The following is a 27,808-nucleotide window of genomic DNA, read 5'->3' as shown; positions in this document are numbered from 1 at the left end:
GCATTCAGAAGTTCTGGGTGCTCCATCAATGGAGGCTTTTAAGAAGAGACTGGACAGTTACTTATCTGGAATGGTATAGGGCAGGGGTCCTCAAACTTTTAAACAGGGGGCCAATTGACGGTCCCTCAGACTGGGGGACCAGCTGGGTGGGCATGTGGCTGGGTAAGCATGGCCAATTTAGCAGTCCATTTTGCCTTTGTCCTTGCTGTACTTGCCCTTCCCCTATTCATCCACCAGCCCTGGATCATATGGCTATGAAAAACGTCCTGAAAAACTGTTTTTAAAGCATTTTTAAAGACTTTTAAAGTACTACAAGCTGATAGCTGCTTTTCAAACCAGCAGCAGCCTCTACCCAACTCACCCACCGGCCTTGGATCACCTGTGGCTGCATTGGTGAGATCACCCCTCAGCCAGCTGGCCCTCCCCTGCACCCTTTGGCCTCACTTTCAGCATCAGCGGTGTGATCAGAAGTGCAGCTCAACCGGCGAAATAACTCACCAGACGTGCAGATGGAGTGGATGCTAGCTGGAAGATAAGGCCAACGAGGGGCGGGGCTGAATCTCATCACTCTGCGGGCTGGATACTCTGCATCGGTGGGCCGTATCCTGCCTGCAGGCCGTAGTTTGAGGATCGATGGGACAAAGTCTTCCGTTTGAGCAGGGAGTTGGACTAGAAGATCTCCAAGATCCCTTCCAACATTATTCTGTAATGTACATTTTCGGATCTCTAGCAGATTTTTGGAGCCTCGGAGAAACATTATGACTCCCACATTTTTTTAAAAGACCTTCTGGCTGAAGAATTCTTGGGCTCAAAGTGAGAAAGACACATAGGTAGAAGGCTGAAACTCTGCCTGGGCATTTCTATGATGTACGAATATCAGAATGCAAAAAAAACCATCCTAAAAGTATTTTTTGCAGAATTGAGCTATTTCTCTACCAGTGAAGGTCCATTAATGTCTGCTGATAGTCAGCTATGGGAAATTAGCCTTTATTAAATTTTCTTTTCTCCCTCATTTCTAATACTGAAGCACAGTGGTCCCCAACCCCCGGTCCGCGGACCAATGCCGGGCCGTGGAGTACCTGGCACCGGGCCGCGCAGCGACCGGGGGCCATGATCGCTGCAGCGGCCGGGGGACATGATCGCTGCAGCGCAAAGGCTCCTGGGCCGTGCGCAAAAGCTCCTGGGCCGTGCGCAAAGGCTCCAGGGAAGAGAGCCCCGCGCAGGTACGCACGTGTGGCTCAAAGCTGTCGTCGCGAACAACGCCCCCCCACCCCTGCGCGCGCTCAGCGGGCCACGGTAAAATTATCAAAGGCTGACTGGTCCGCGGCGATAAAAAGGTTGGGGACCACTGCTGAAGCACATTTGACTAACTGAACAAGGCCAGAAATTAAAGAGTTAACTTCTCAGCCATATTGAAATTCAAGCCTTCCCTACAGTCATCACCGTCTGCTTCACGTGGATTTTCTTGTGTGCAGTAAGGGAGGAATTTTCTGTGAAGCACCGTCCACACTCTGGACATTTGAAAGGTTTCTCCCCAATGTGTAAACCTACATGATTGATAAGTTTAGACCTAGTACTAAAACCTTTCCCACAATCTGGACACTCATACGATATCTCCCCAGTGTGAATCCTCTGATGTATCACAAGATTGGAATTTCGACTGAATTTTTCCCCACAATCCAGACACTCATATGGTTTCTCTCCTGTGTGAATCCTATGGTGTAGCACCAGGTTGTAATAACGACTGAATCTTTTCCCACAATTCAGACACTCATATGGTTTTTCCCCCGTGTGAGTCCTCTGGTGTCTCACCAGGTGAGAATTCCGACGGTAACATTTCCTGCAATCCGGGCACTCATATGGTTTTTCCCCTGTGTGAGTCCTCTGGTGTCTCACCAGATGGGAATTGTAACTGTAACTTTTCCCACAATCCGGGCACTCATATGGTTTCTCCCCAGTGTGAGTCCGCTGGTGGCTCACCAGATTGGAATTCCTACTGAATCTTTTCCCACAATCCAGACACTCATATGGTTTCTCCCCTGTGTGAGTCCTCTGATGTACGACCAGGTCGGAATTCGAACAGAAACCTTTCCCACAATTAGGACACTCATACGGTTTCTCCCCTGTGTGGGTCCTCAGGTGTATACTTAGGTTGAACTTCTTTCTGAAGCTTTTGCCACAGTGATGGCACTGTGCAGACTTTTCTCCAGTTTGGATCCTCTCATGCATAATCAGCTTTGATCTGAAATTTTTGCAGGGTGTTTCCATCACTTACATTTTTGGATTCTCAAGGTCCGAAATATTTGTGATCCCTTCTTCGATGGTGTTTTTATTCAAGCTACTCTTTCTTCCTTCACATGATGAGGCTTGCATGACTGTCTGCCCTATGGGCCTATCCAAGTGACCTCTTCCATTCCGGATTTCCAGATGATTTGGGATTTGGAAATGATCCTGACCTTGACCTTTTCATGGAGTGTTTCAGTGAGTTTCACAGACTCAATTACCTCCAGGTGAAAATTCTCTTTCTGTTATTCTCTCTTTTGTCTCTGCCCTGTCTTGGGCAGGAGAAGAATTTTGTGGTTTTCCAGAGGAAGTGGGGGGAAAACTTTGATTGCTGGCCAGATTTGTTTTCCTTTTTAATGGTGCTTCTGATTCTCACTTGCTCAGGATGGTCTTCTGGACATCCTCTTCATCTAAAAGATTCACATAAAGTGGTGACTTTAATTATTGTATATAAAAGGCTGCACAAGAGGTGAAAACAGCAAGAATACTCTATTTTTCAGAGTATATGACACACCTTCCCCTGCCCCACTCCAAGAGTGTGAAAATCTGAGTGCGCCTTATACACTTTTTTGGCTCTGATACCCTGTCCCCGTAAATCCCGTTTTTCACAAAAAAGGATGTGCAGATGGTTTTGGAGGCATTTTTTGCCCATTCATGCCCCCCCAGCACTCTAAAAGCCTCCCAAAGCTTATGCATGCCCTATGTTTCTGCAAAATTTAAAGCAGCAGTTTTGTTCATGACATGCCTCAGTTTCCAAGAAAACAAGATGTACAAAAAATAACAAGGAGTGAACCGTAAGATGAAGACTTTTTAAATTTTCCAACCAGCTGAAAATTGCAGGAATCAATTTTAAAATTGCAGCACTAGGAGAATAAAAATTGGGGAGGGAAGGTGCTGTATTTTTCAGAGTATAAGACGCACCAATATTTTGAAGAGGCAAATTTAAAAAAAAGACTTTGCACTTTGCAAACCTCCCCAAAACAGTCCCGTTTTTTTCCCTCCAAAAAAGGGCATGGATAGCCTTTAGGAGGCTTGCGGAGTGCTCCTGGGGGGTGCCCCCGCCAATGAGGGGAAAAATGGCCTGTTTTCCAAATAAAGAGCCTGTTTTTGTCAAAAAAAGGGCATGCATAGCCTTTAGGAGGTTTATAGAGTGCTCCTGGGGCTGGGGGGGGGGGGGCAAATAGAGCAAAAAAATGACCCATATTTTTCTCATTTCTGCCTTCCGCAGCCCCCAGGAGTAATTTGCAAGCCTCCTAAAGGCTATGCACAGCCATTTTGGTGAAGGCAGCAGGGTTTTTTATTCTCAATATATACAGGTGAAACTCGAAAAATTAGAATATCGTGCAAAAGTTCATTTGTAGGATTGTATGTAGAACAATATAGTACGCCTGAAAAGTATAAGCATGCATATGTACTCAATACTTGGTTTGGGCCCCTTTTGCAGCAATTACTGCCTCAATGCGACGTGGCATGGAAGCTATCAGCCTGTGGCACTGCTGAGGTGTTGTGGAAGACCAGGATGCTTCAATAGCGGCCTTCAGCTCTTCCACACTGTTCGGTCTCATGTCTCTCATCTTTCTTTTTGCAATGCCCCATAGATTCTCTATGGGGTTCAGGTCAGACGAGTTTGCTGGCCAATCAAGCACAGTAATCCCACAGTGATTGAACCAGGTTTTGGTGCTTTTGGCAGTGTGGGCAGCAGGAAAATTAAGTCAGCATCCCCATAAAGCTCGTCTGCAGAAGGAACCAAGAAGTGCTCCAAAATCAGTGGTCCAAAGTCCTCTTTTCTGATGAGAGCAACTTTTGCATCACATTTGGAAACCAAGGACCCAGAGTATGGAGGAAGAATGGAGAGGCCAATCAAGCACAGTAATCCCACGGTCATTGAACCAGATTTTGGTGCTTTTGGCAAAAGTTGCTCTCATCAGAAAAGAGGACTTTGGACCACTGAGCAACAGGACTGTGGACCACTGTGCTTCATGAAGACCAGGGTCAACGCAGCCGTCTACCAGGAGATTTCGGAGCACTTCATGCTTCCTTCCTATGTCTAATGAACAAAAAACTGACCCATTTTTTACTCATTTCTGCCCTCCCCAGCCCCCAGGAGCACTCTCCAAGCCTCTTAAAGGCTATGCATGGCCATTTTGGTGAAGGGAAGGGGTTTTGGGAAGCAAAAAATGTTGTATTCAGTGTATAAGATGCACTCAGATTTCCAGCCTCTTTTTTGTGGGAAAAAGATGTGTCTTATACTCCCAAAATATGATATATGTAGCAGCTGAATATGTTTCAGTCTAGCTGCTTCTCTGCTCTGCTTCTCCACTGTGGAGCAAACCACATAGCCCTTCTTGCTCCTAGCCTGCTCCCAGCCTTGGTCTCTGATCTTTCCCCACTTCTAGCTACTGCGTGGACTCTAGAAAGAGAACAAGTCACGAGGCCAACCGCATGGCACACTCTGCCATACATCAACAACATTTCAGAATGCTGTAGAACGCAGCTTCCGAGATGCCCACTGTTTGCCCAGAGGCTACCGTATGAGGACAAATTATACGTTGTAAAGATTGCTTGGAGGTGGGAGATACTTCTAATGTAATCTATCAGATCCCCTGCATGGATTGGCCCTGTGACTATGTAGGACAGACAGGGAGGAAGCTGAACACCAAATTGTAAGAACAGAAGCGAGTAGTCAGATGAGGAGACCCGAACTGATTGGTAGCTTCGCCCTGCAATGATCAAGGGCAGAGATTCACTTTTGTCACTACTAAGGTTGTTGGGTGAGCAGGCACAAAAACAGCCAGGGAAGTGATTGAAGCCTTTGAGAAAAGGGGCCTTTGTCAGTCAACATGAGTACTGATTTACCATCAGTCTATCAAGTACTTAGAAGGTAAAGGGCTGGGCAGCACAAGCAAAACGACAGCCAACTACTCAAAAACCAGCACAATCAACATCTAAAATCCTACTTCCACACCAAATGGATTTCCAGAAGCAAAAAAAAATGCAGAACCAGGAACACAACTCAGGTGACTCTTAGGGCGCAGATAAACTTCCAAGGGCTTCAAGGACCCTCTAAAAGGGTGCAAATGACCTGCTGTCTGCAAGGAATATAAATCCTTCTAATCCCTATCATTCTGTCAGAGCTAAAGAAGCTTCTTGAATGAGAAGCGAAACGTCTTCAATAAAAAAAACCAAAGAAAGTCCAGTTGCCTCCTGAAAAAACACCTTTGGGACAACCATGCCCTGGATGGCTGAGAATCTCTGCAGGTTGGGAGGGAGGATTTTAAGGGGATCGGTGGAGCCGATCCAGCAGCACCGTGCACGGAGCAGAAAACCTTGCAAGTAAAAACCGGGGACTCCGAAGGGGAGAGGGCGCAGCTGGCAAAAGCCCCCAGTTTGCTCCCTCCCCTTCCCTCACCTGGGGATCCCCCCTTCTCCTCCACTTGAGCCCCTCCTCCCTCGCTCGGGGTCCAGCTGCCCTCTTTCCAGCGTCTTTGCTCACCTGGCGACCCTCCCCGCGAGGGGATCTCCGCAGTCCTGGCGTAGCAAACGGCGGGAGAAGGGGGTGGGTGGGGGAAGAGGCGGGAGGGGACAGGAAACTGGGATCCCAACCCCCCTTTGCCGCTTTCCTGCTTCCACTCTAGGCGCAAAGGAAAAAAAACCTCTCTGCCTTTAACCCCTTCGCTGAAGGCCGGGCGGTGAGAGGGCGGGACCGAGCAATCCCAAAATCCCCAGCCCCGGTGTGTTTTTTGTGTCTGTCCTGAGTCACTGGGATATTGCATTATAGTCTGACCTCTGAGCTGCGTTACAGACTTTGAAATCTTAATTTAAGGATCGCATATAAAATGGATGGACAACATGAAGAGGATCACATGCCTTGGAGATCTTGGGCAAAGAAAAAGGCACATGGCTGAGAGAGAGAGAGAGAGAGAGAGGGAGAGATTTATACCCTCTCTTGTGCTTTGAATTTGAGCTTGTGTTCTGATTGGTTGTCAGACACCCATGGGGCTATGCAAGGCAGGGGTGGTTTGCTGCCAGCATTACTGCTGATTCGGTGGGTGCGCTTTGCTTGCTTGTGCACGCCAGACGCTCTCTGCATGCGTGCACATTGGACCACAAATGCTATCAAAATTGTTCTGCCCATGTGCTGAAGCAAAAAACAAGATGGCACCACCTACTGCGCTGCCAGGAGAACCGGCTCGGGGGCATGGCAGGCCTGGGTCACTGCGGGTGCCAGCGACCCAGGCCACCAAATTACTACCGGTTCAGCCAAGTCGGTCCAAACCGGTAGGAACTCTAGTCTGTCCAGAGTCCCAAGCTTGGTTGAATCTTCCTGGGTGATGTAATCTCCCCAGGTGCCTTGTGGTGAGTTCTGTTGGTAGATGGGTAGAGGGCTAATCCTACCTTTGTTGGATCTTGGGTGAGGGCATTTGCCTATGAATAGACCTAGCTGTCTCTTTATCACTGCTGTGGGCTATTGAGGAGGGTGGGGGTTGAATATCGACATTATTCATAGTAAAAAAATACTTCAGGTTTCCATTCTATTTTAACCGCTGTTATTGCCTGCATCCAATTTTTGATCCTTTTCCCAAAAAGATTTTTTTATTATTATAAGTCTTCGAATCGACATCTACCGGCCACATCGATTGTTCCTCTCCAGGACAATTTATCCTTTTGAGTCACCCTTTGTTCTTGCAGACCCACTCAGTCAGGGCCACTGAAACTAAGCCAGTGGCTTTTGTTTGCAAGAAGCCAGATCTAAACCAAAGGAAAACATCCTCAGATGGCGACAGGTGTGTGTATGTGTAAACAATGTGCAAACAGGCAACGACAAAGTGCTCCTGTGCGGATCGGTGGAGATTCTTCCAGCCAGTCTTGGGGTGCAGGATAACTCCTCAAATCCTACTGAGGGAAACTTGAAGAGTCAAGTTTCTGTGGAGATTCTAAATGATTGCCAACTTCATCCTATTAATAGAAACATGAAAGAAAACCGGAAGTATCCGCTGGCATTGCCTATGAATTGCATCAAGACACAAGGTTGATATGTGGTTCCTATCTATATTATTGAGGGGGCTTGCTAGAAGGCAGAATTACTCTGAGGAGCCTTCTCAGAGGAGTTAGATTTCAGCTTTATCTATTACTAGCTGAATACCCGTGCTCTGCTACGAAACTATATGATTGGGCTTGACAAATCAACACAGCTTGAAAATTAATAAGTAGTTACAATTGGCCTCTCCTTTCCCCTTCTCTCCCTCAGGCGTGTCCCACAGAACAAAGTCGGTGTTGCCTGCTTTGTGGGAGTGGCTTGGCAGTCAGGTGACTGGATGGGCATGGCCAACTTGTAAAATGTGGTGATACTCAAAAAACGCTCTTGCTTAGCAACCAAAATGTTGGCTCGGGAACTCTGGCATTGAAGCGGGCAAGTCTTAAAGCTGTCAATTTACAAGACCCTCCTAACCGTTTAGAAAAAAAACCCCAGGAGTGTTCAAACTTGACAGCTTTAAGACTTGTGGACTTCAACTCCCAGAATTCCTCCTCTCGCTCTTCATCTTGATGATGTGCGGATGGGTGGGGGGGGAGGGAGCTGGAACCAGTTCTAAACGGCACTGTAGATTTGTGGAACCTCTTCAATAGAAGAGGTTAGAACTGGCAGGAACCCACCCCTGCACAGAACCCTCCCCTATCCTATCCGTTTCTCTCCCTCAGGCTTGCCCCACAGAAATCTCTCCTATCTTATCCCCTTTTCTCCCTCAGGCTCCTCACCAAACTCCCAGCCAGCATGCAGGATGAGTTACATGCTGGCCACGCCCAAGTGGAAGTTTGAACAGAGATCTTTTCAGGTGGGGAGGGGGGAGTAGAAGTGATTAGCATCATAGCGTGTTAATAATAAAATAAGCAATACTAATGATCTGATGGTCATTTTGAAAAATCCAGCGACCCAGGCCACCAAACTACTACCGGTTCAGCCGAGTCGTCCAAACCAGTAGGAACCCACTACTGATGCAAGGGCAGCTCTGTAGGCTGTCCGGAGTCCAAAGCTTGGTTGAATCTTGCTAGGTGATGCAATCTCCCCAGGTGCCATGTGGTGATTTCTGTTGATAGATGGGTAGAGGGGTTTGCTTTTGCTCCCAGGAGGCTTCCCTGAGGCCTGCTAGGCCAAAAACAGGGGTGAGGCCTGCTAGGCCAAAAACGGGGTGAGGGCGGAAAAAAGAAAGAAAAAGGGAGAGGGAGGGAGAGAAAAAGGAGAAGGAGGAAGGACCACAAATCGGGCACTAGATGCAGCTCCAGAGGATACCTTGAAAGAGCACAGCAATCCAGGGCTCTAAGGGATCTGGAGGTCATCTAGTCCAACCCCCTTCTCCAGCAGGACGTTGTTAAAGTGAGTTTCTGTCTTTTGACAACCCAGTCACATGACCCCACCACTACCAAGCCACACCCATAGAACCAGTAGGAAAAGGTTTAGATTTCACCACTGGTTCATACACAATGTGATCTGCTGGAGAGTAAAAAGTAATAGATAAGCTGACAAAATCAAATCAATATTTATTACTGTGAAAGATCAGCATACAGTTAAAAAGTACAGAAAAGTAGAATAGTCTAAAAATGATAATTATTTTTAAAATACATAGAAGAGGGAATACATATATAAAACAGAAGGTTAAATGGAACTAAAAGGAAAGCGAGGGTAAGAAGGGGGAGAGCAGTGTTTCTCAACCTTGGCAACTTGGAAAATGGGTGGACTTCAACTCCCAGAATTCCCCAGCCAGCATAGCGTATCATGTTGGAGCATTCACAACTTTTAGAGGTAAGCTGATTAATTGTTCTGTCATGAAATTTCTCCTTAGTTCTAGGTTGCTTACCTCTTTGATTAGTTTCCATCCATTGCTTCTTTTCCTGCCTTCAGGTGCTTTGGAGAACAGCTTGACTCCCTCTTCTTTGTGGCAGCCCCTGAGATATTGGAAGACTGCTGTCATGTCTTCCCTGGTCCTTCTTTTCATTGAACTACTAGACATACTCAATTCCAGCAACCGTGTTCTTCATGTTTTAGCCTCCAGCCCCCTAATCATCCTTGATGCTCTTCTCTGCACTCTTTCTAGAGTCTCAACATATTTTTTACATCTTAGCAACCAAAATTGGATGCAGTATTCCAAGTGCAGCCTTACCAAGGCTCACTGGAGAAGCACATGCTCTTTTGTTTCTGGGGGTCGAGAGGGAAGCACATGCTCCATCAATGGAGGTTTTTAAGAAGAGACTGGACAGTTACTTATCTGGAGTGGTATAGGGCAGGGGTCCTCAAACTTTTAAACAGGGGGCCAATTGACGGTCCCTCAGACTGGGGGACCAGCTGGGTGGGCATGTGGCTGGGTGGGCGTGGCCAATTTAGCAGTCCATTTTGCCTTTGTCCTTGCTGTACTTGCCCTTCCCCTATTCATCCACCAGCCCTGGATCATATGGCTATGAAAAGTGTCTTGAAAAACTGTTTTTAAAGCATTTTAAAGACTTTTAAAGTACTACAAGCTGATAGCTGCTTTTCAAGCCAGCAGCAGCCTCTACCCTACTCACCCACCGGCCTTGGATCATGTGGCTGCATTGGCAAGATCACCCCTCAGCCAGCTGGCCCTCCCCTGCACCCTTTGGCCTCACCTTCAGCATCAGCGGTGTGATCAGAAGTGCAGCTCAACCGGCGAAATAACTCACCAGACGTGCAGATGGAGTGGATGCTAGCTGGAAGATAAGGCCAACGAGGGGCGGGGATGAATCTCATCACTCTGCCGGCTGGATACTCTGCATCGGTGGGCCGTATCCTGCCTGCAGGCCGTAGTTTGAGGATCGCTGGGACAAAGTCTTCCGTTTGAGCAGGGGGTTGGACTAGAAGATCTCGAAGATCCCTTCCAACATTATTCTGTAATGTACATTTTCGGATCTCTAGCAGATTTTTGGAGCCTCGGAGAAACATTATGACTCCCACATTTTTTTAAAAGACCTTCCGGCTGAAGAATTCTTGGCCTCAAAGTGAGAAAGACACATAGGTAGAAGGCTGAAACTCTGCCTGGGCATTTCTATGAGGTACGATCAGTATGCAGAAAACCATCCTAAAAGTCTTCTTTGCAGAATTGAGCTATTTCTCTACCAGTGAAGGTCCATTAATTTCTGCTGATATTGAGCTATGGGAAATTAGACTTTATTAAATTTTCTTTTCTCCCTCATCTCTAATACTGAAGCACATTTGACTAACTGAACAAGGCCAGAAATTAAAGAGTTAACTTCTCAGCCATATTTTTATAGGCAGCTCAGAAATGAAATTCAAGCCTTTCCTACAGTCATTACCGTCTGCTTAATGTGGATTTTCTTGTGTGCAGTAAGGGAGGAATTTTCTGTGAAGCACCGCCCACACTCTGGACATTTGAAAGGTTTCTCCCCAATGTGTAAACCTACATGATTGATAAGTTTAGACCTAGTACTAAAACCTTTCCCACAATCGGGACACTCATATGGTTTCTCCCCTGTATGAGTCCTCTGGTGTATCACCAGATGGGAATTCTGACTGAATCTTTTCCCACAATCCAGACACTCATATGGTTTCTCCCCGGTGTGAATCCTATGGTGGCTCACCAGATGGGAATTTTGACTAAATCTTTTCCCACAATCCAGACACTCATACGGTTTCTCTCCTGTGTGAGTCCTCTGGTGTATCACCAGGTCTGAATTCCGACAGAAATTTTTCCCACAATAAGGACATTCATACGGTTTCTCTCCTGTGTGAATCCTTCGATGTATAACCAACTCAGAATTCCAAGTGAAGTTTTTCCCGCAATCCAGGCACTCATATGGTTTTTCCCCTGCGTGAGACCTCCGGTGTAATACCAGCTTGGAATTCTCACTGAAACTTTTCCCACAGTCTGGACACTTGTATGGTTTCTCCGCAGTGTGAGTCCTCTTGTGTATCACCAGGCTGGAACTGCGACTGAAACCTTTGCCACAGTCTGTACACTCATATGGTTTCTCTCCTGTGTGTGTCCTCTGATGTACCACCAGATCGGAATTGTGACTGAAACTTTTCCCACAATCTGGACATTCATACGGTTTCTCCCCAGTGTGAGTCCTATGGTGGCTCAACAGAAGGGAATTCTGACTAAATCTTTTCCCACAATCCAGACACTCATATGGTTTCTCTCCTGTGTGAGTTCGCTGGTGTTTTATCAGGCCGGAATAATGACTGAAACTTTTCCCACAATCTGGGCATTCATACGGTTTCTGCCCAGTGTGAGTCCTATGGTGGCTCACCAGATTGGAATTCTGACTGAATCTTTTCCCACAATCCAGACACTCATATGGTTTCTCCCCTGTGTGAGTCCTCTGATGTCTCACCAGAACGGAATTGCGACTGAAACTTTTCCCACAATCTGAACACTCATACGGTTTCTCCCCAGTGTGAATCCTACGGTGGGTCACCAAATGGCAATTGTGACTGAATTTTTCCCCACAATCCAGACACTCATATGGTTTCTCCCCTGTGTGGGTCCTCTGGTGTATCCTTAGGGTGGCCTGCTTTCTGCAGCTTTTGCCACAGTGATGGCTCTGGGCAGACTCTTCTCCAGTTTGGATCCTCTTATGCATAATCAGCTTTGATCTGAAATTTTTGCAGGGGTGTTTCCATCCCTTACATTTTTGGATTCTCAAGGTCTGAAATATTTCTGATCCCTTCTTCGATGGTGCTTTTATTCAAGCTACTCTTTCTTCCTTCACATGATGAGGCTTGCATGACTGTCCTCCCTATGGGCCTATCCAAGTGACCTCTTCCATTCCGGATTTCCAGATTTTTTGGGATTTGGAAATTATCCTGACCTTTTCATAGAGTGTTTCAGTGAGTTTCACAGACTCAATTACTTCCAGCTGAAAATTCTCTTTCTGTTATGCTCTCTTTTGTCTCTGCCCTGTCTTGGGGAGGAGAAGAGTTTTGTGGTTTTCCGGAGGGAGTGGGGGGAAAACTTTGATTGCTGGCCGGATTTGTTTTCCTTCTTAATGGTGCTTCTGATTCTCACTTGCTCAGGATGGTCTTCTGGACATCTTCTTCATCTAAAAGATTCACATAAAGTAATGACTCTATAATCAAGCGTTATGTTTAGGGTTAGGGTTAGGGTTAGCTTTTGAATGCTAGTAAAAGCATTTTGTTGAGCACTTCAGAAGGCACGGATTTGCCCTCCGCAGTTATGTCGGCGCGCTAGGGTCGCCTTTTTCCTTAGCGCATCGGACGGCGCGGATTTGCCCTCCGCGGTTATGTCAGCGCGGAAAAGGGCTTTGTGGTTTTGTCAGTGAACCCTATTTTTTAGAGTATAAGATGCACCTTCCCCCCAAGAGTGTGAAAATCTGGGTGCATCTTATACACTTTTTGGGCTCTGATACCCTCTCCCTGCACATCCTGTTTTTCACAAAAATGGACTTGCAGAGGATTTTGGAGGTGTTTTTTGCCCATTTTTGCACCCCCCTCAGCAGCACTCTACAAGCCTCCCAAAGCCTATGCATGCCCTATCCTATGTCTCTGCAACATTTAAAGTAGCAGTTTTGTTCATGAAATGCCTCAGTTTCCAAGAAAACAAGATGTGCAGAAAATATCACAAGGAGTGAACTCCAAGATGAAGACTTTTTAAATTTCCCAACCAGCTGAAAATTGCAGGCACCAATTTTAAATTTGCAGCACTAGGAGAATAAAAATTGGGGAGGGAAGGTGCTGCATTTTTCGTACCAAGATTTTGAACAGGCAAATGAAACCAAAAAGGTTTTTGCACTCTGCAAATCTTCCAAAAATGTCCCCCTTTTTTTTTCAAAAAAGGGCATGGATAGCCTTTAGGAGGCTTGCAGAGTGCTCCTGGGGGTGCGGCCCCAAAATGAGCAAAAATGGCCAGTTTTTCACAAAAATGGGCCTGTTTTTGTCAAAAGAAAGGTCATGCATAGCCTTTAGGATGCTTATAGAGTGCTCCTGGGGGCTGCAGGGGGCAAAATGCAGCAAAAAAAAGACCCATTTTTTACTTATTTCTGCCCTCCCCAGCCCCCAGGAGCACTCTGCAAGCCTCTTAAAGGCTATGCATGGCCATTTTAATGAAGGGGGTGGGGTTTTGGGAGGCAAAAAATGCTGTATTCAGTGTATAAGATGCACTCAGATTTTCAGCCTCTTTTTTGAGGGAAAAAGATGTGTTTTAAACTCCAAAAAATATGGTATATGTAGCAGCTGAATATGTTTCAGCCTAGCTGCTTCTCTGCTCTGCGTCTCCACTGTGGAGCAAACCACATAGCCCTACTTGCTCCCAGCCTGCTCCCAGCCTTGGTCTCTGATCTTTCCTCACTTCTAGCTACTGTGTGGACTCTAGAAAGAGAACAAGGCACAAGGCCAACCACATGGCACACTCTGCCATACATCAACAACATTTCAGAATGCTGTAGAACACAGCTTCCGAGATGCCCACTGTTTGCCCAGAGTCTACCATATGAAGACAAATTATACGTTGTAAAAGATGGCTTGGAGGTGGGAGATACTGCTAATGTAATCTACCAGATCCCCTGCATGGATTGCCCCTGTGACTATGTAGGACAGACAGGGAGGAAGCTGAACACCAAATTGTAAGAACACAAGTGAGTGGTCAGATGAGGAGACCTGAACTGATTGGTAGCTTCGCCCTGCAATGATCAAGGGCAGAGATTCACTTTTGTCACTACTAAGGTTGTTGGATGAGCAGGCACAAAAACAGCCAGGGAAGTGATTGAAGCCTTTGAGAAAAGGGGCCTTTGTCAGTCAACAGGACTGCTGATTTACCATCAGTCTATCAAGTACTTAGAAGGTAAAGGGCTGGGCAGCACAAGCAAAATGACAGCCAACTACTCAAAAACCAGTACAATCAGCATCTAAAATGCCTACTTCCACACCAAATGGATTTCCAGAAGCAAAAAAAATGCAGGACCAGGAACACAACTCAGGTGACTCTTAGGATGCAGATAAACCTCCAAGGGCTTCAAGGACCCTCTAAAAGGGTGCAAATGATCTGCTGTCTGCAAGAAACATAAATCCTTCCATTCCCCATCATCCTGTCAGAGCTAAAGAAGCTTCTTGAATGAGAAACAAAACGTCATCAATAAGGGGAAAAAAAACCAAGAAAGTTCGGTTGACTCCTGAAAAAACCACATTTGGAACAACCATGCCCTGGATGGCTGAGAATCTCTGCAGGCTGGGAGGGAGGGTTTTAAGGGGATCGGTGGAGCTGATCAATGCACGGAGCAGAAAACCTTGCAAGCAAAAACGGGAGACTCCGAAGGGGAGAGGGCGCAGCTGGCAAAAGCCCCCCACTTTGCTCCCTCCCCTTCCCTCCCCTGGGGATCCCCCCTTCTCCTCCACCTGAGTCCCCCCCTCCCTCGCTCGGGGCCCACCTGCCCTCTTGCCACGCCTTTGCTCACCTGGCGACCCTCCCCGCGAGGGGATCTCCGCAGTCCTGGCATAGCAAACGGCGGGAGACGGGGGTGGGTGGGGGAAGAGGCGGAAGGGGAAGGAAACTAGGATCCCAGCCCCCCTTTCCCCTTTCCCTGTCTCCTCTCTAGACGCAAAGGGAAAAAAATCTCTGCCTTTAACCCCTTCGCTATAGACCGGGCGGGGAGCGGGCGGGACCGAGCAATGCCAAAATCCCATCCCGGGTGAATGCGGGATCCCTCGCGTCACCCAGAGTTAAAAGCCGAAGGGTCAAAGCAAGCACCGAGACTGAAGTGGGAAAGTTGGAATAGAATAGACTAGAGTAACAAGAGTTGGAAGGGACCTTGGAGATCTTCTAGTCCAACCTCCTGCTTAGGCAGGAACCCCTACACCGCTTCAGACAAATGGTTCTCCAACATCCACTGATTAATTGCTGTGTCTGGAAATTTCTTCTTAGTTCTAGGTTGCTTCTCTCCTTGATTAGTTTCCATCTATTGCTTCTTGGTCTGCCCTCAGGTGCTTTGGAGAATAGCTTGACCTCCTCTTCTTTCTGGCAGCCCCTGAGATATTGGAACACTGCTATCATGTCTCCCCTAGTCCTTCTTTTCATTAAACTAGACATACCCAGTTCCTGCAACCGTTCTTCATATGTTTTAGCTTCATCTGCTCATCTGCATCTACAGGGGGAAATTAGGAATTCAGCACTGTTGAATATAGACTGGACTAGGACTAGGGCTAGGCAGAATAGATTGGAATAGAATTAAGGATAGGGTAGGATAGGAATAGGAATAGAATAGGAATTAGAGTGCAGCGGAGCACAGAAGATCATGTTTCTCTTGAGCTGTCATTGTTTATGATTAGGGGGAAAAAACCCAGGCCATTTTCAATATAGTTGTGGTTTTATAACACCATCTTTTTGTATCTTCTCTTGTTTAGAGAACATAATGCTGAAAAAGACAGCTTGTCGGATCTTTAATCCTGAGGCGGTTGCCAGATTTTTTTTAATTTATTTTTTATTTTTTAGTAACAAACATGTAAAATACACACACACAAAACTTAGACATATACCACATTTATACAATACAATACGAACAAGAGCTTCCTGTTCTTTCTAATAGCAATTATCAATCGATACTGCTCACCTTGCGTTATTTCCCCTTCTATTGTATTTCATTTGGATTTCACCATTCTTAACCCTCTTATTTCACTCATAACTATTATTTTTTTGAGTTTTGTTATATTTCTTCATTGATTCTTGTTTCTTTCCTCCATCCACTTATACCATTTATCCCATATCTGGTAGAATTCTGATTCTTCTTTTCCCTGGATTTCTTTAGTTAGTTTGTCCATTTCAGCACAATCCATAACCTTTCTTATTATTTCATCTTCGCTTGGAGTTAATTTGTTTTTCCATTTCTGGGCAAAGGCAATCAATCAGAAGGCGCGGATTTGCCCTCCGCGGTTATGTCGGTGCGGAAACCCACAAGTGGTGGTTTTCAAAATTTTTTAGAATCTGTTCTGTAGGTGTGGCCTGCTTTGTGGGAGTGGCTTGCCAGCCATGTGACTGGGTGGGAGTGGCTTGGCAGTCAGGTGACTGGGTGGGCGTGGCCAACTTGTAAAATGTGGTGAAACTCATTTAACAATAGCAATAGCAGTTAGACATATACCGCTTCATAGGGCTTTTAGCCCTCTCTAAGTGGTTTACAGAGTCAGCATATTGCTCCCAACAATCCAGGTCCTCATTTTATCCACCTCGAAAGGATGGAAGGCTGAGTCAACCTTGAGCCAGTGAGATTTGAACAGCGGAACTGCAGAACTGCAGTCAGCTGAAGTAGTCTGCAGTGCTGCACTCTAACCACTGCGCCACCTTGGCTCTCTAACATTTTACATTTAACACCGCTCTTGCTTAGGAATCAAAATGTTGGCTCAGGAACTCTGGCATTGAAGTGTGCAAGTCTTAAAGCTGTCAAGTTACAAGACCCTTGCACCCCTAACCCTTTAGAAAAAAAAACCCCAGGGGTGTTCAAACTTGACAGCTTTAACACATGTGGACTTCAACTCCCAGAATTCCTCCTCTAACTCTTGATCTTGATGTGCGGATGGTTGGGGGGGAGGGAGCTGGAACCGGTTCTAAACGGCACTGTAGATTTGTGGAACCTCAATAGAAGAGGTTAGAACTGGCAGGAACCCACCCCTGTACAGAACCCTCCCCTATCCTATCCGCTTTTCTCCCTCAGGCTTGCCCCACAGAAATCTCTCCTATCTAATCCCCTTTTCTCCCTCAAGCTCCTCACCAAACTCCCAGCCAGCAGGTCGGATGAGTCACATGCTGGCCACGCCCAAGTGGCAGTTTGAACAGAAATCTTTTCAGGTGGGGAGGGGGGAGTAGAACTGCTTAGCATCATAGCGTGTTAATAATAATATAAGCAGTACTAATGATCTGATGGTCATTTTGAAAAATCCTTTCTAAGCGAGCACCGAGAAGCCAAGAGGAACATACATGCCATATTTCAAGTTTGTAGGCTTTATGGTTCTGGAGATTTTGTGATGCAGCATGAGGGTTTTTCACTTTTATATATATATTCTCAAGCAACTTTGAGGAAAAGAAGGAAACTAGTTTGCAGAAAACTGATTCAGATTCCTGTCCTTTCCAGTGATCAAAATCTCTACATATTTAAGCTGTAGAGATTGACAGATTTTCTGTGGCTTCCAAGGGGAACCAGCTTGAGAGCACCAGCAGGCCAGATTCCAAGGGAACCCATTTCACTTGGTTGTGTCCAAGTTCATCCAGTGTCTTGAAGCTGGTGTTCTCAGCAAGCCACCTTTGTTCCTGAAGATTTTAAATCTCCTAGAAAAAGATCATGGAATAACAGAGTCGGTAGGGACCTTGGAGGTCATCGAGTCCAACCCCCTGCTCGAGCAGGAGTTTATAACATTTCAGATAAATGGCTGTCCAGTCTGTTCTTGAAAGCCTCCAGAGATGGGGACACCCACAATGCCAAATGCCATCTTCTTTTGTAAATTCCTTTGGACAAAAGTCTCCTCTAGGTGAAGGTGAGACACATAATAGCAGGGAGTAGAAAAAGAGGGCTTAGAAAGAGGGTGAATATGTTTAAATTTGGTAAAAGAAACAAATACACTTTTCATATAAACATTTTAAATGGTTGTAAAAAAAAAGGTAGTATTACAATTAGGGTTAGTTCTTCCTTTCCATTGCCTTTGCTCTAATATCCCATTTTATTCCCCAAATACATCAGAATACTGTAGTCACTAAGGGTTTGCATTACGGTATGGTCCTCTCAAAGAGAGGTTTTTCAATCATTTCAAGGTTTTTCATCTCCTAAAACTGATGTGATGAGTGTACCCCCCAAAAATGGCACCAAGTGAGAGAAGAGTAGAGAAAATTAAATATAATTTGATTCTTTTAAAACTTTGCACATTTAAATTTGAAGCCACCTGAAGCTTCGAAAAAGCCTCTTGGTTCCTCCTCACCCCTGGCCTGGTCCTGGTTTGTTAAGATATTTTTCTGCAAAGAATTCATATGCAATGTGATCTATTGGAGACAAAAAAGTACTATATAACCTGGTGAAATCAAATGAAATCTTTATTATGCCGAAAGACCAGCATAAGGATTGTATGGTACATTTAATTAAAAAGGAAATAATCTTAATAATTGCTAAAAAACTATTATTATAGAAAATTAAAAGGTATAAAAGAGAAGGCATATATAAATACAGAAGCTTAAATGGAATCTAAAAGGAGGACTAGAAACACGAGATGGGTTTAGGGAACGTTAAGAGTGGCAGATTAAATCTATCACTGCCCATACCTTTGTATGACAAGCTGGATGCTTATTAAACTAATTTATGGCCACAAAATGCAGCTTCAGGACAAACTTCCCAAACCTTCCCTTTCCTTAATGTCCTCCATCCCTCAGAAAGTCACAATTTTGACTGCAGCAATCTAGTCTTTTTAAGCCCTAGCTGGGCTTTACAGGCAGTCTGACAGTTAATTTAAGCTTGCAAAGACACAGCATCCTCTATTTTCTGGCACAACTTTTAGAGATTTGCTGTGGTTTTTTGTTTTTTTTTTAACCTCAGGGGGAAAAGGCTGCAGAAATATTTTCTCTTTGGAGTAATTCTTAGACTCTCCCTAATCCAGGTGCATCATACAAACTGAAGGAATGCCAGTCTTTCAGTTACAGCCCAGGGAAAAAAACCTTTCAGGGTATGTATTCTGTTAGTCATCTTTTCACTGGAAGTAAAAAGTCTCTTCGCTGGCTTCATTCTTCCACTCTTCAGCCTGGAGTCAAAGTAAGGTTTTTTTTAAAAAGGATATTGGTTAGAGGGCAGAGGGAGAATTTAGTTTTAGCACCTAATTGAGGCAGGGTGAAGGAAGATCAACAAGCCCATCCTTCCCAGATTTTTTTTTTTCGGGAGAGAAAGGAGAGGGTGTTAAGGAAGGGAAAGGTTTGGGAAGCTTGTCCTGAAGCTGCCCTTTCAGCAAGGGCCCTCTTCCCAAAGCCTAGAGAGACAGAGGAGCTTCACAGCATCCCCATGGACAGCTAATGGTCAGACAGCTGATTAGTGGAAAAAAAGCCTCCAAAAGCTGAGGAACTGGTCCTTCTTTTGTCCTATAAATGCAGGGCATCTTGGGAGAAAGAAGGGCAGAGGCAGAATTAGAAAATGCAGAGAGATTCCTTCCCCACTGATTCTCGCTGGCAGGACAGCTGTGCCACTGGAGAAGGCCTGAGGAAGGTGGACTGATGCTTCCATTAGGCCTCCCTACATCTCCTGCACTTCTAATGACAGATCAGAAATGAAAGTCAAGACTTTTCCAGACTCATTACTTTCTGCCTCATGTGGATTTTCTTGTGTGCAGTAAGAGAGGAATTTTGTGTGAAGCTACGTCCGCATTCTGGGCATTTGAATGGTTTCTCCCCAATGTGTAAAGCTACATGAACTACAAGTTTGGACTTAGTAGTGAAACCTTTCCCACAATCAGGACACTCATATGGTTTCTCTCCTGTGTGAGTTCTTTGGTGTATCACCAAGTGGGAATTCCGACTGAAAGTTTTCCCACACTCCTGACACTCATATGGTTTCTCCCCTGTGTGAGACCTCTGATGTATCAGCAGGTGAGAATTACGACTAAACGTTTTCCCACATTCCTGGCACTCATACGGCTTCTCACCTGTGTGAATACTCTGGTGCACCACCAGGTGGGAGTTGTTACTGAAACTTTTCCCACAATCTGGACACTCATATGGTTTCTCTCCTGTGTGTCGCCTCTGGTGGTACACCAAAAGGCAATTCTGACTGAAACTTTCCCCACAATCCTGGCACTCGTAAGGTTTCTTCTCCGAGTGAGTCCTCTGATGGACTACCAGGTGGGAATTAAGACGGAAACTTTTCCCACAATCCATACATTTGTACGGTTTCTCCCCTGTGTGAGTCCTTTGGTGTATCACTAAGGAGTAATTCCGAATGAAACTTTTCCCACAATATAGACACTCATATGGTTTCTCCCCTGTGTGAGTTCGCTCATGTATAACCAGGTAACAACTCTGACTGAAAGTTTTCCCACAATCTGGACACTCATACGGTTTCTCCCCAGTGTGAGTCCTCCTGTGTGACACCAAGCTGGAACTCTGACTGAAAGTTTTCCCGCAGTCTGGACATTCATATGGTTTTTCTCCTGTGTGCGTCCTCTGGTGTCTCACCAGTTCAGAACTGTGAATGAAACTTTTCCCACAATCAGGACATTCATACGGTTTCTCCCCAGTGTGAGTCCTGTGGTGTATCACCAGGTAGGAATTCCGACTGAAACTTTTCCCACAATCCGGACACTCATTTGATTTCTCCCCAGTGTGAATTCTTTGGTGTGCTGCCAGATTGGAACTGTAACTGAAACGTTTCCCGCAATATGGACATTCATACGGTTTCTCTCCTGTGTGTGTCCTCTGGTGTACCACCAAATGGGAATTCTGACTGAAACTTTTCCCACAGTCCAAACATTCATATAGATTCTCTCCTGTGTGTGTCCTCTGGTGAATAACTAGTTGGGAATTCCGACTGAAACTTTTCCCACATTCCATACACTGGTGTGGTTTCTCCCCTGTGTGAGTCCTCTTGTGGGCCACCAGGTGTGAATTAGTACGGAACCTTTTCCTGCAATCTGGGCACTCATAAGGTTTCTCCCCCGTGTGAGTCCTCTGGTGTTTCACCAGGTGGGAATTGTAAGTAAAATGTTTTCCACAATCCATACACTCATATGGTTTTCCACCTGTGTGTGTCTTCTGGTGAATCAGTAGGGGTGTGTCCTTGCGAAAACTCTTATCACACTGAGAGCATTGGTATGGATTCCCATCACTGTAGGTCCTTTTATCCTCAAAAGGATGAGAGCTGTAGTAAAATACCTTTCCACACTCTGAGCATTCATTCGGGGTTTCTCCGGTGTGCATCCCTTCAGGTGTAATCAGTTGTTGTCTGCAATCTATGCTTTTCTCATGATATGTAGATCTGCAGGGCTTTTCCACCACTAATATTCCTGGATTTTGAAGGTCAAAAATATTTTGAATCTTTTCTTGCATGGTGCTTTGATTCAAGCTACTCTTTCGTTCTTCACAGGGCAAAGCTTGCATGACTGCCTGCCCTATATGGCTCTCTATGTGACAGCTTTCTCCCCACTGATTTCCAGATATTTCCATCTTTTTTTCTAAATTTGAATATGATTACTTCCTCTTGATCTTTTTGTGAAGACAAAAAAAAAAAGATTGCTGGCTGGATTTTCTTTCCTTTTTAATGCTCTTTGTGATTCTCACTTGTCCAGAATGTTGTTCTTGGAATCTTCTTCATCTAAAACATTTAAAAAGAGGGGTTAGTGTAATGATTATATATAAAATGAAAACCCCAAAGGAAAAAGCATACATTGCAATCAAAAAGCAATCTAGGAATCACTGAATTTGTCCTTTGTACAATCAATACTGGCAAGAAGAGTGTGGAAGTGGTTTTTCTTACTGATTGGTCGACTGAGAGGCAGAGGAATCTCTTTTGTGATGCTGTTGAACAATTAACTTATACTTCCTCATTTCTCCCCCCGTTTTATTTATTTTATATATAAAAAAGATAAAAAATAATTTCCATCAAAAAGTGTGTTATACGATTGTTTTTAGGCAACCATAATCAAAATGCTTACAATGGCATTCATCACAATAACATTAATACTATAATAACAATGCTATTTAACTTATCTACTTTAACAAATCTCCATTTTAACATTTACCCTTTTTATATCCCCACATTTCTAACTTCTGTTTCTGTTGTTCAACCATTGCTAAAATAGGTCCCATATCAAAATATTCAGTTTCTTCTTTGTCCTTAATAGTAAGTGTTAGTCTATCCATTTCTGCACATTCTAATATTTTCTTAGTTACACTCTCATATGTCGGGATCTTATCATTCTTCCATTGCTATGCAAATACAATTCTAGCTGCAGTTAGTACATTAAAAATCAAAATCACTTCCTTCATTTCTTAAACAGTTTTTTTTGGGTATTCGTTATTTAAGAGAAGCTTTCTTTTGATATGAGATTTTTTTTCTTGGAGATCTTAATATTTCTGGACTTGAATTTGCCACAAGGCTGGCTCTGTAAGAAAGCTGATCCTGTAACGGGCTAGACGCCTCTCTAGGAAACTGCAAAAGCAGAACTTTATGTTTGATGCTTCTGAGCACACTAACTCCTGCAAGTCCCTGGGTGGGAAAGCAACGAGAGGCTTGCAAGATACAGCCTGATCTCCCCCTTGCTTGTTGGAGGTTGCAAACTGTATCCAGCGGGATCTCCCCTTGCTGACTGGAGCCTTGCAAACTCCCGATGCTTGATCTCCCCACGATCGATGGGTGGGAAGGAAGATAGAGAATTGCAGGGACCCTAAAGGCAGAGAAGTGGGGTATAGAATGGCTCAGGGGATGGAAGAAGCCTTAGGAGGCTCAGGGCAGGTAAGCCTGGCACTACACTACACATCCCATGCCCGCCCCATCTTAGGCACCTTTAATGATCCCATTATTTTTTAAACGGCTACATCAGAGGGAGGAGTGCTACTGCAATGCGCTCTACATGGGGCAGCCCTTGAAGAGTATTCGGAGACTTCAACTCGTCCAGAACGCGGCTGCGCAAGCGATTGTGGGTGCACCTCGGTACACCCATGTTACACCTATCCTCCGCGAGCTGCACTGGTTACCGATCAGTCTCCGGATACGCTTCAAGGTGCTAGTTGTAACTTATAAAGCCCTTCATGGTATAGGATCTGGGTACTTGAGAGACCGCCTGCTGCCAATTACCTCCCACAGACCCATTAGATCTCACAGGGTTGGCCTCCTCCGGGTGCCATCTACCAGTCAATGCCACCTGGCTATTACCCGGGGGAGGGCCTTCTCTGTGGCAGCTCCGGCCCTCTGGAATGAACTCCCCGCAGGGATTCGGACCCTCACCTCTCTCCAGGCCTTCCGAAAAGCCGTCAAAACCTGGCTTTGCCGGCAGGCCTGGGGGGTGATGAGTTCCCTCCCCTCTCGACATGTATGGTTGTGCGACTGTTGTCTACTTTTATTATTTGCATTTTGTCTTTTTATGTTCCCCCTTTTTTTCCCCTTGAATTGTTCGCTGCCCTGAGTCCTCCCGGAGAAGGGCGGCATACAAATAATAAAATACAATACAGATACAATACAAAAGGAGTGTTAAGAGACACTGCCTCATCATCAGCAATGTCAGAAAAATTGCCAGGGGGAATTTTCTATTCAAGAAAGGAGAGCTGTGACATCCCTAGGAAGAAACCCAAATATCCCCCACCCTCGCCAGCTGATAAAGGAAGATGCACAGTCATCCTGAACGTAGATGACGACAAAGTCAAGGTGAACAATCTTCTGTAGGACACTGCTAAGTATGAGACTCTGAAGAGAGACCCCAGCAGCAGTTACAAGAAAAAGGTCATTGATTTCTTGCAACACCTACTGAAGGACAATGCCACTGACAAGCCACAATATTACTGTCTTTACCCTGCATGCATACATGGACTCCCCAAAATCCACAAAGAGGAACTCCACTCAAACCAATTGTTATCAGCATCAACCCTGCCACCTACAACATTGCAAAACATCTAACCACCTTATTAGCTCCTCTAGTTGGCAGCACCGCCTGTCACATCAACAATTCACAGGACTTCACCAACGTTTGGAAACTAAAACTGGACCCAAATGAGACCATGGTTTCTCTCTTCACCTGCATTCCAACTACCAAAGTTGACATAGTAATGAAAAAAAGACCCTGCTACAAGACAGCACCTTAGGTGACAGAACCGACCTCAGCCCAGACCGCATATGTGTCATGCTGGACCTCTGCCTGACCACTACCTATTTTAAAAACAATGAAGGTTTCTACAGATGAAAACACGACTGTGGCATGGGTTCACCTGTGTGCCCCATTGTGGCCAATCTCTACATAGAAGAGGTAGAAACTAGACTCCTTCCCAGGAATTCCACAGGGCGGGATATGACATCATCTATCTCCAGTCTAGTCCTCTCAACAGTTCCAAGAAGGCTCCACATCATTTGCACTATTCAGGTGATGCTGATAAGAGATAAACCTCCACGTGGCCTTAACAAATCACTAAAAGAATGCAAATGACCAGTTGGCTGCAAGGAGTATAAATCCTTCCATTCCCCACCATCCAGTCAGAGCTGAAGAAGCTTCTTGGATGAGAAGTAAAATGTCTTCAAAGAAAAACCAGAAAGTTGCCTCTTGAAAAAAAACTCCTTTGGGAGAACCATTACCTGGATGACTGAGAATCTTCATAAACAAATGCAGTCTTAGGTAGCATCAATGGAGGAATAGCATGAAGATCACATGAAATGATAGTATGCTTTATAGAGCTTTGATAACACCACACTTAGAATACTGCATCCAGTTTTGGTCACTACATTACAAAAGAATGTTGAGATTCTAGAAAGAGTACAGAGAGAAACAAAGACGATTAGGGGACTGGAGACTAAAATATGACGAACAGTTGTAGGAACTGGGCACACCTAGTCAAATGAACAGAAGGGCTAGGAGTAACATAACTGCTCCAATGTTTGAGAGGCTGCCACAGAGAATAAAGGGTTTTAATCATTCATCAAAGTACCTAAAGGGAGGACAAGAATTAATGGATAGAAAATAACCAAGAAGAGATCTAACCTAGAAATAAGGAGTGATTTCCTGACAGTGAGAACAATTTATCAGTGGACAAGCTTGCCTCCAAAAGCTATGGCTGCTTCATCCCAGGGGTTTTTAAAGAAGACATTGTACAACTATTTGTCTGAAATGGTATAGGGCTTCCTGCCTGAGCAGGAAGCTAGACTAGGAGATTTCTAAGGTCCCTTCCAATCCTATTGTTTTGTTAATGGACAAGGTACATATGGGGCAATGCCATGGGAATTGTGACCCAAAGGATGAAATCTATTATTGGTTTTTATGTTGCACATGAAAGATTACAATGGTATAACAAGCTCGCTTTTAGATAGAGCCATTTATCTAAGAAATCAAGCCTATCCAGGACAATTTCCAAAATCCATCTTTGGACTGATGGGAGAATTTGGCACTGGTAGATTCTTGAAGACACAAAACTAGCTCTGAAAGCAAATATACTGTTTCCAGAAAGGCATAAATCATTTTCAAGAATCAACATCATATGGCTTTCAAAGAACTTAGCTAATACGATAGACAAAATGAATATCATACCAAAGATATTGGTAAGTTTTGATAATAGAAATGTACATTGTTGGAGTTTGACAGATATACATTTTAAAGTTTTTACGTGTTTGTCTAACTTTAAAATAGACAATGTTTTACTATAGAATTTTTATTATATAAGAATGTAGCGATGTTATGTGTATTCTTGAATTGATAATATGATGCATTCGTGGGTTAGCCGCTGTTTTATTTAGATTGAGATTTTATTACTTGATTGTTTGGTATGTACATCTTAATATTTTTAGTTTTGTATTATTTTATCGTGTTATCTAAAGCAAAAGTGTATTTTAAACATTTATATCTTAAAAATATTTAGAAGGAACCATTTTTAATGCTACTTTGGTCTTTTTTCATTATTTACATCTGTTTTAAACTTTTCTTGCTCTTCCCCCTTTTTTGAAATTTAAGGAAATTCTTTAAAAATGCAAATAGTCCAAAAGGCTAGATTAACCTTCAACATTATTTATGATTCATTTGACATATAAATGGCTAGCAAAATCCAAGAAAAAGCACACATTCTTAGCACTGAAATCATTATCAAATATATGTGGAAATGCCAATGATAGTTTATACAGATATATGAACACAAATACAAATCCACCCACTTATAAAGGTACATATGTTAAAATTCTTGTGTTATTTCAGCCTCACAAATGTCCCAGGAGTGGGTATGTTCAATTTTTTTTGTCTCATTTTAGAGATTAGGGGGGGGGGAGTTTTAAGGGAGGAAATGGTGCCCAAAGCATCTGCAAGATTTAAATCACCAGTTTTGCCCACGAAACGCCTCACTTGCAAAGAAAACAACACTCATTAAAAAAAAAAAGCACAAGGAATCAACTCCTAAAGTGAAGGAAACTTTTTAAATCTTCCAACCAGCAGAAAATTGCAGGCAACACTTTTAAAGCGTGCAGCACCAGTGGAATCTGAAGGAGACATTTAAATCAGAAGAAAAAAATGAAGGGGCCCGTTTCAAATCATGCAGGAATTAGTGGAATAAAATTTGAGGAAGGGAAGGAAGGAAGGAATGAATAGCAACAACCCCAAAGTGAATGAGACTTTTTCCAATCTTTTTAAACCTCCCAATTAGCAGAAGGTTAAAAGCACCACTTTTAAAGGCACCCAGGTTTTTTTTTTAAAGCCTGCGGTGCTATTGGAATAAAAATCGAGGAAGGAAAGAATAATATATACAGTGGAGGAAACCAAAGAGCCCGACTTACTCCTCTCTCCTCCGATCTTCCTTCAACTCACCTTCCAGTTCCAGCTGCCGCGACCCTGGGAAAAGAACACGAGAGCCGCTCCCCACGCGACCATCCTCCCCCAGGTGCGCCGGAAGAGGAAGTTCCTCTACCCTCCCTCTCCTGCAGCATCCTCTCTAGCAATCCAGGCACTCGAATGCTCTACCTCACAAAGAGGGCCTGTTTTCAGAGGCGGCTTGAGAGCGCCGTCGAGCGACCTCAGGCTGAAAAAAAAAAACACGCTTGTCCCATTTGAGGTGGTTGCCAGATTTCTCTTTCGAGTGTGATTATTGAGTCTGTCATCTGCACCTTCATAACTGTCTGGTTTGCTTCTGCAACCCAACAAGAGAGACGCAGACTTCAGAGGAGAATCAGAACTGCAGGGGGAAAAAAACAATTACTACCAACCTGCCTTCCATTGAGGACCTGTACACTGTATGAATCAAACAAGGGAGCTGTGAAAATATATACAGACCCCTCACATCCTGGACATAAATTGTTTCAACTCCTACCCTCAAAAACTATATGGCACTGCACACCAAGACAACTAGACTCAAGGACAGTTTTTCCCTGAGCACCATCACTCTGCTAAACAAATAATTCACCATTGTCAAACTATTCACTAAGGCTGCATTACTATTACTGTTAGTCCTCTCATCGTTCCTATCGCCCATCTCCTCCCACTTATGACTGCAGGACTGCAACTTTGTTGCTTGTATCCTTACTATTTATATTGATATTGATTGTTTCCTGATTGCTTATCTGTACCCTATGACTTATCATTAATTGCTGTATGATTCTTGATGAATGTATCTTGTTGAAGGGGAATAGTAATAAGGATACAAACCTGTTGGTCTTAGTAGAAACATTTGTTTTCTGTAAGACATACATATTATGCCTTGTATTTGTTTCCCGCAACTGACTTCCTGTGGCACTATTAGGGTCTGTAAAATATCTGGCAAATGTCAAAAGGTGTGATCCTTGCCATTTGAACTCTTATCAATCTCCTACAATCTATAGGCGTAGAACTATGAAAGGAGCTGTAAAGGTGATACCTTTTGAT

At 44.4% G+C, this 27,808-nt stretch overlaps 2 protein-coding genes across 2 annotated transcripts; both read right to left on the bottom strand.

Annotated features, from left to right (window-relative positions):
• Positions 1–490: 490 nt before the first annotated feature.
• Positions 491–5,899, bottom strand: LOC148047690 (uncharacterized). Its single transcript, XM_087711728.1, has 2 exons — positions 5,777–5,899; positions 491–2,693 (listed from the first exon to the last, which is right to left on the bottom strand). Exon 2 carries the CDS (start codon positions 2,266–2,268, stop codon positions 1,420–1,422), a length of 849 nt encoding a protein of 282 aa, XP_087567854.1. The 5' UTR covers positions 2,269–2,693; positions 5,777–5,899; the 3' UTR covers positions 491–1,419.
• Positions 5,900–9,501: 3,602 nt separating this feature from the next.
• LOC106545845 (uncharacterized) lies at positions 9,502–27,233 on the bottom strand. The gene is given in 4 exon segments (XM_014062517.2): positions 9,502–10,589; positions 10,591–11,823; positions 19,686–21,585; positions 26,728–27,233. Coding segments are annotated over 3 exon segments (3,048 nt in total). The 5' UTR covers positions 21,438–21,585; positions 26,728–27,233; the 3' UTR covers positions 9,502–10,526.
• Positions 27,234–27,808: the final 575 nt, after the last annotated feature.

The sequence above is a fragment of the Thamnophis sirtalis genome, unplaced genomic scaffold, assembly GCF_051295495.1.
Source record: "Thamnophis sirtalis isolate CommonGarterSnake01/CBP01778 unplaced genomic scaffold, rThaSir2_p1.2 scaffold_3, whole genome shotgun sequence".
Taxonomy (NCBI): Eukaryota; Metazoa; Chordata; class Lepidosauria; order Squamata; family Natricidae; genus Thamnophis; species Thamnophis sirtalis.
The sequence above is the reverse complement of the archived record's forward strand: the minus strand, read 5'-3'. Positions and strand labels throughout refer to the sequence as shown.

Excerpts from the sequence above, each read along its gene's own strand:
- LOC148047690 (XM_087711728.1), bottom strand. The coding sequence starts at position 2,268 with ATGGAAACACCCTGCAAAAATTTCAGATCAAAGCTGATTATGCATGAG.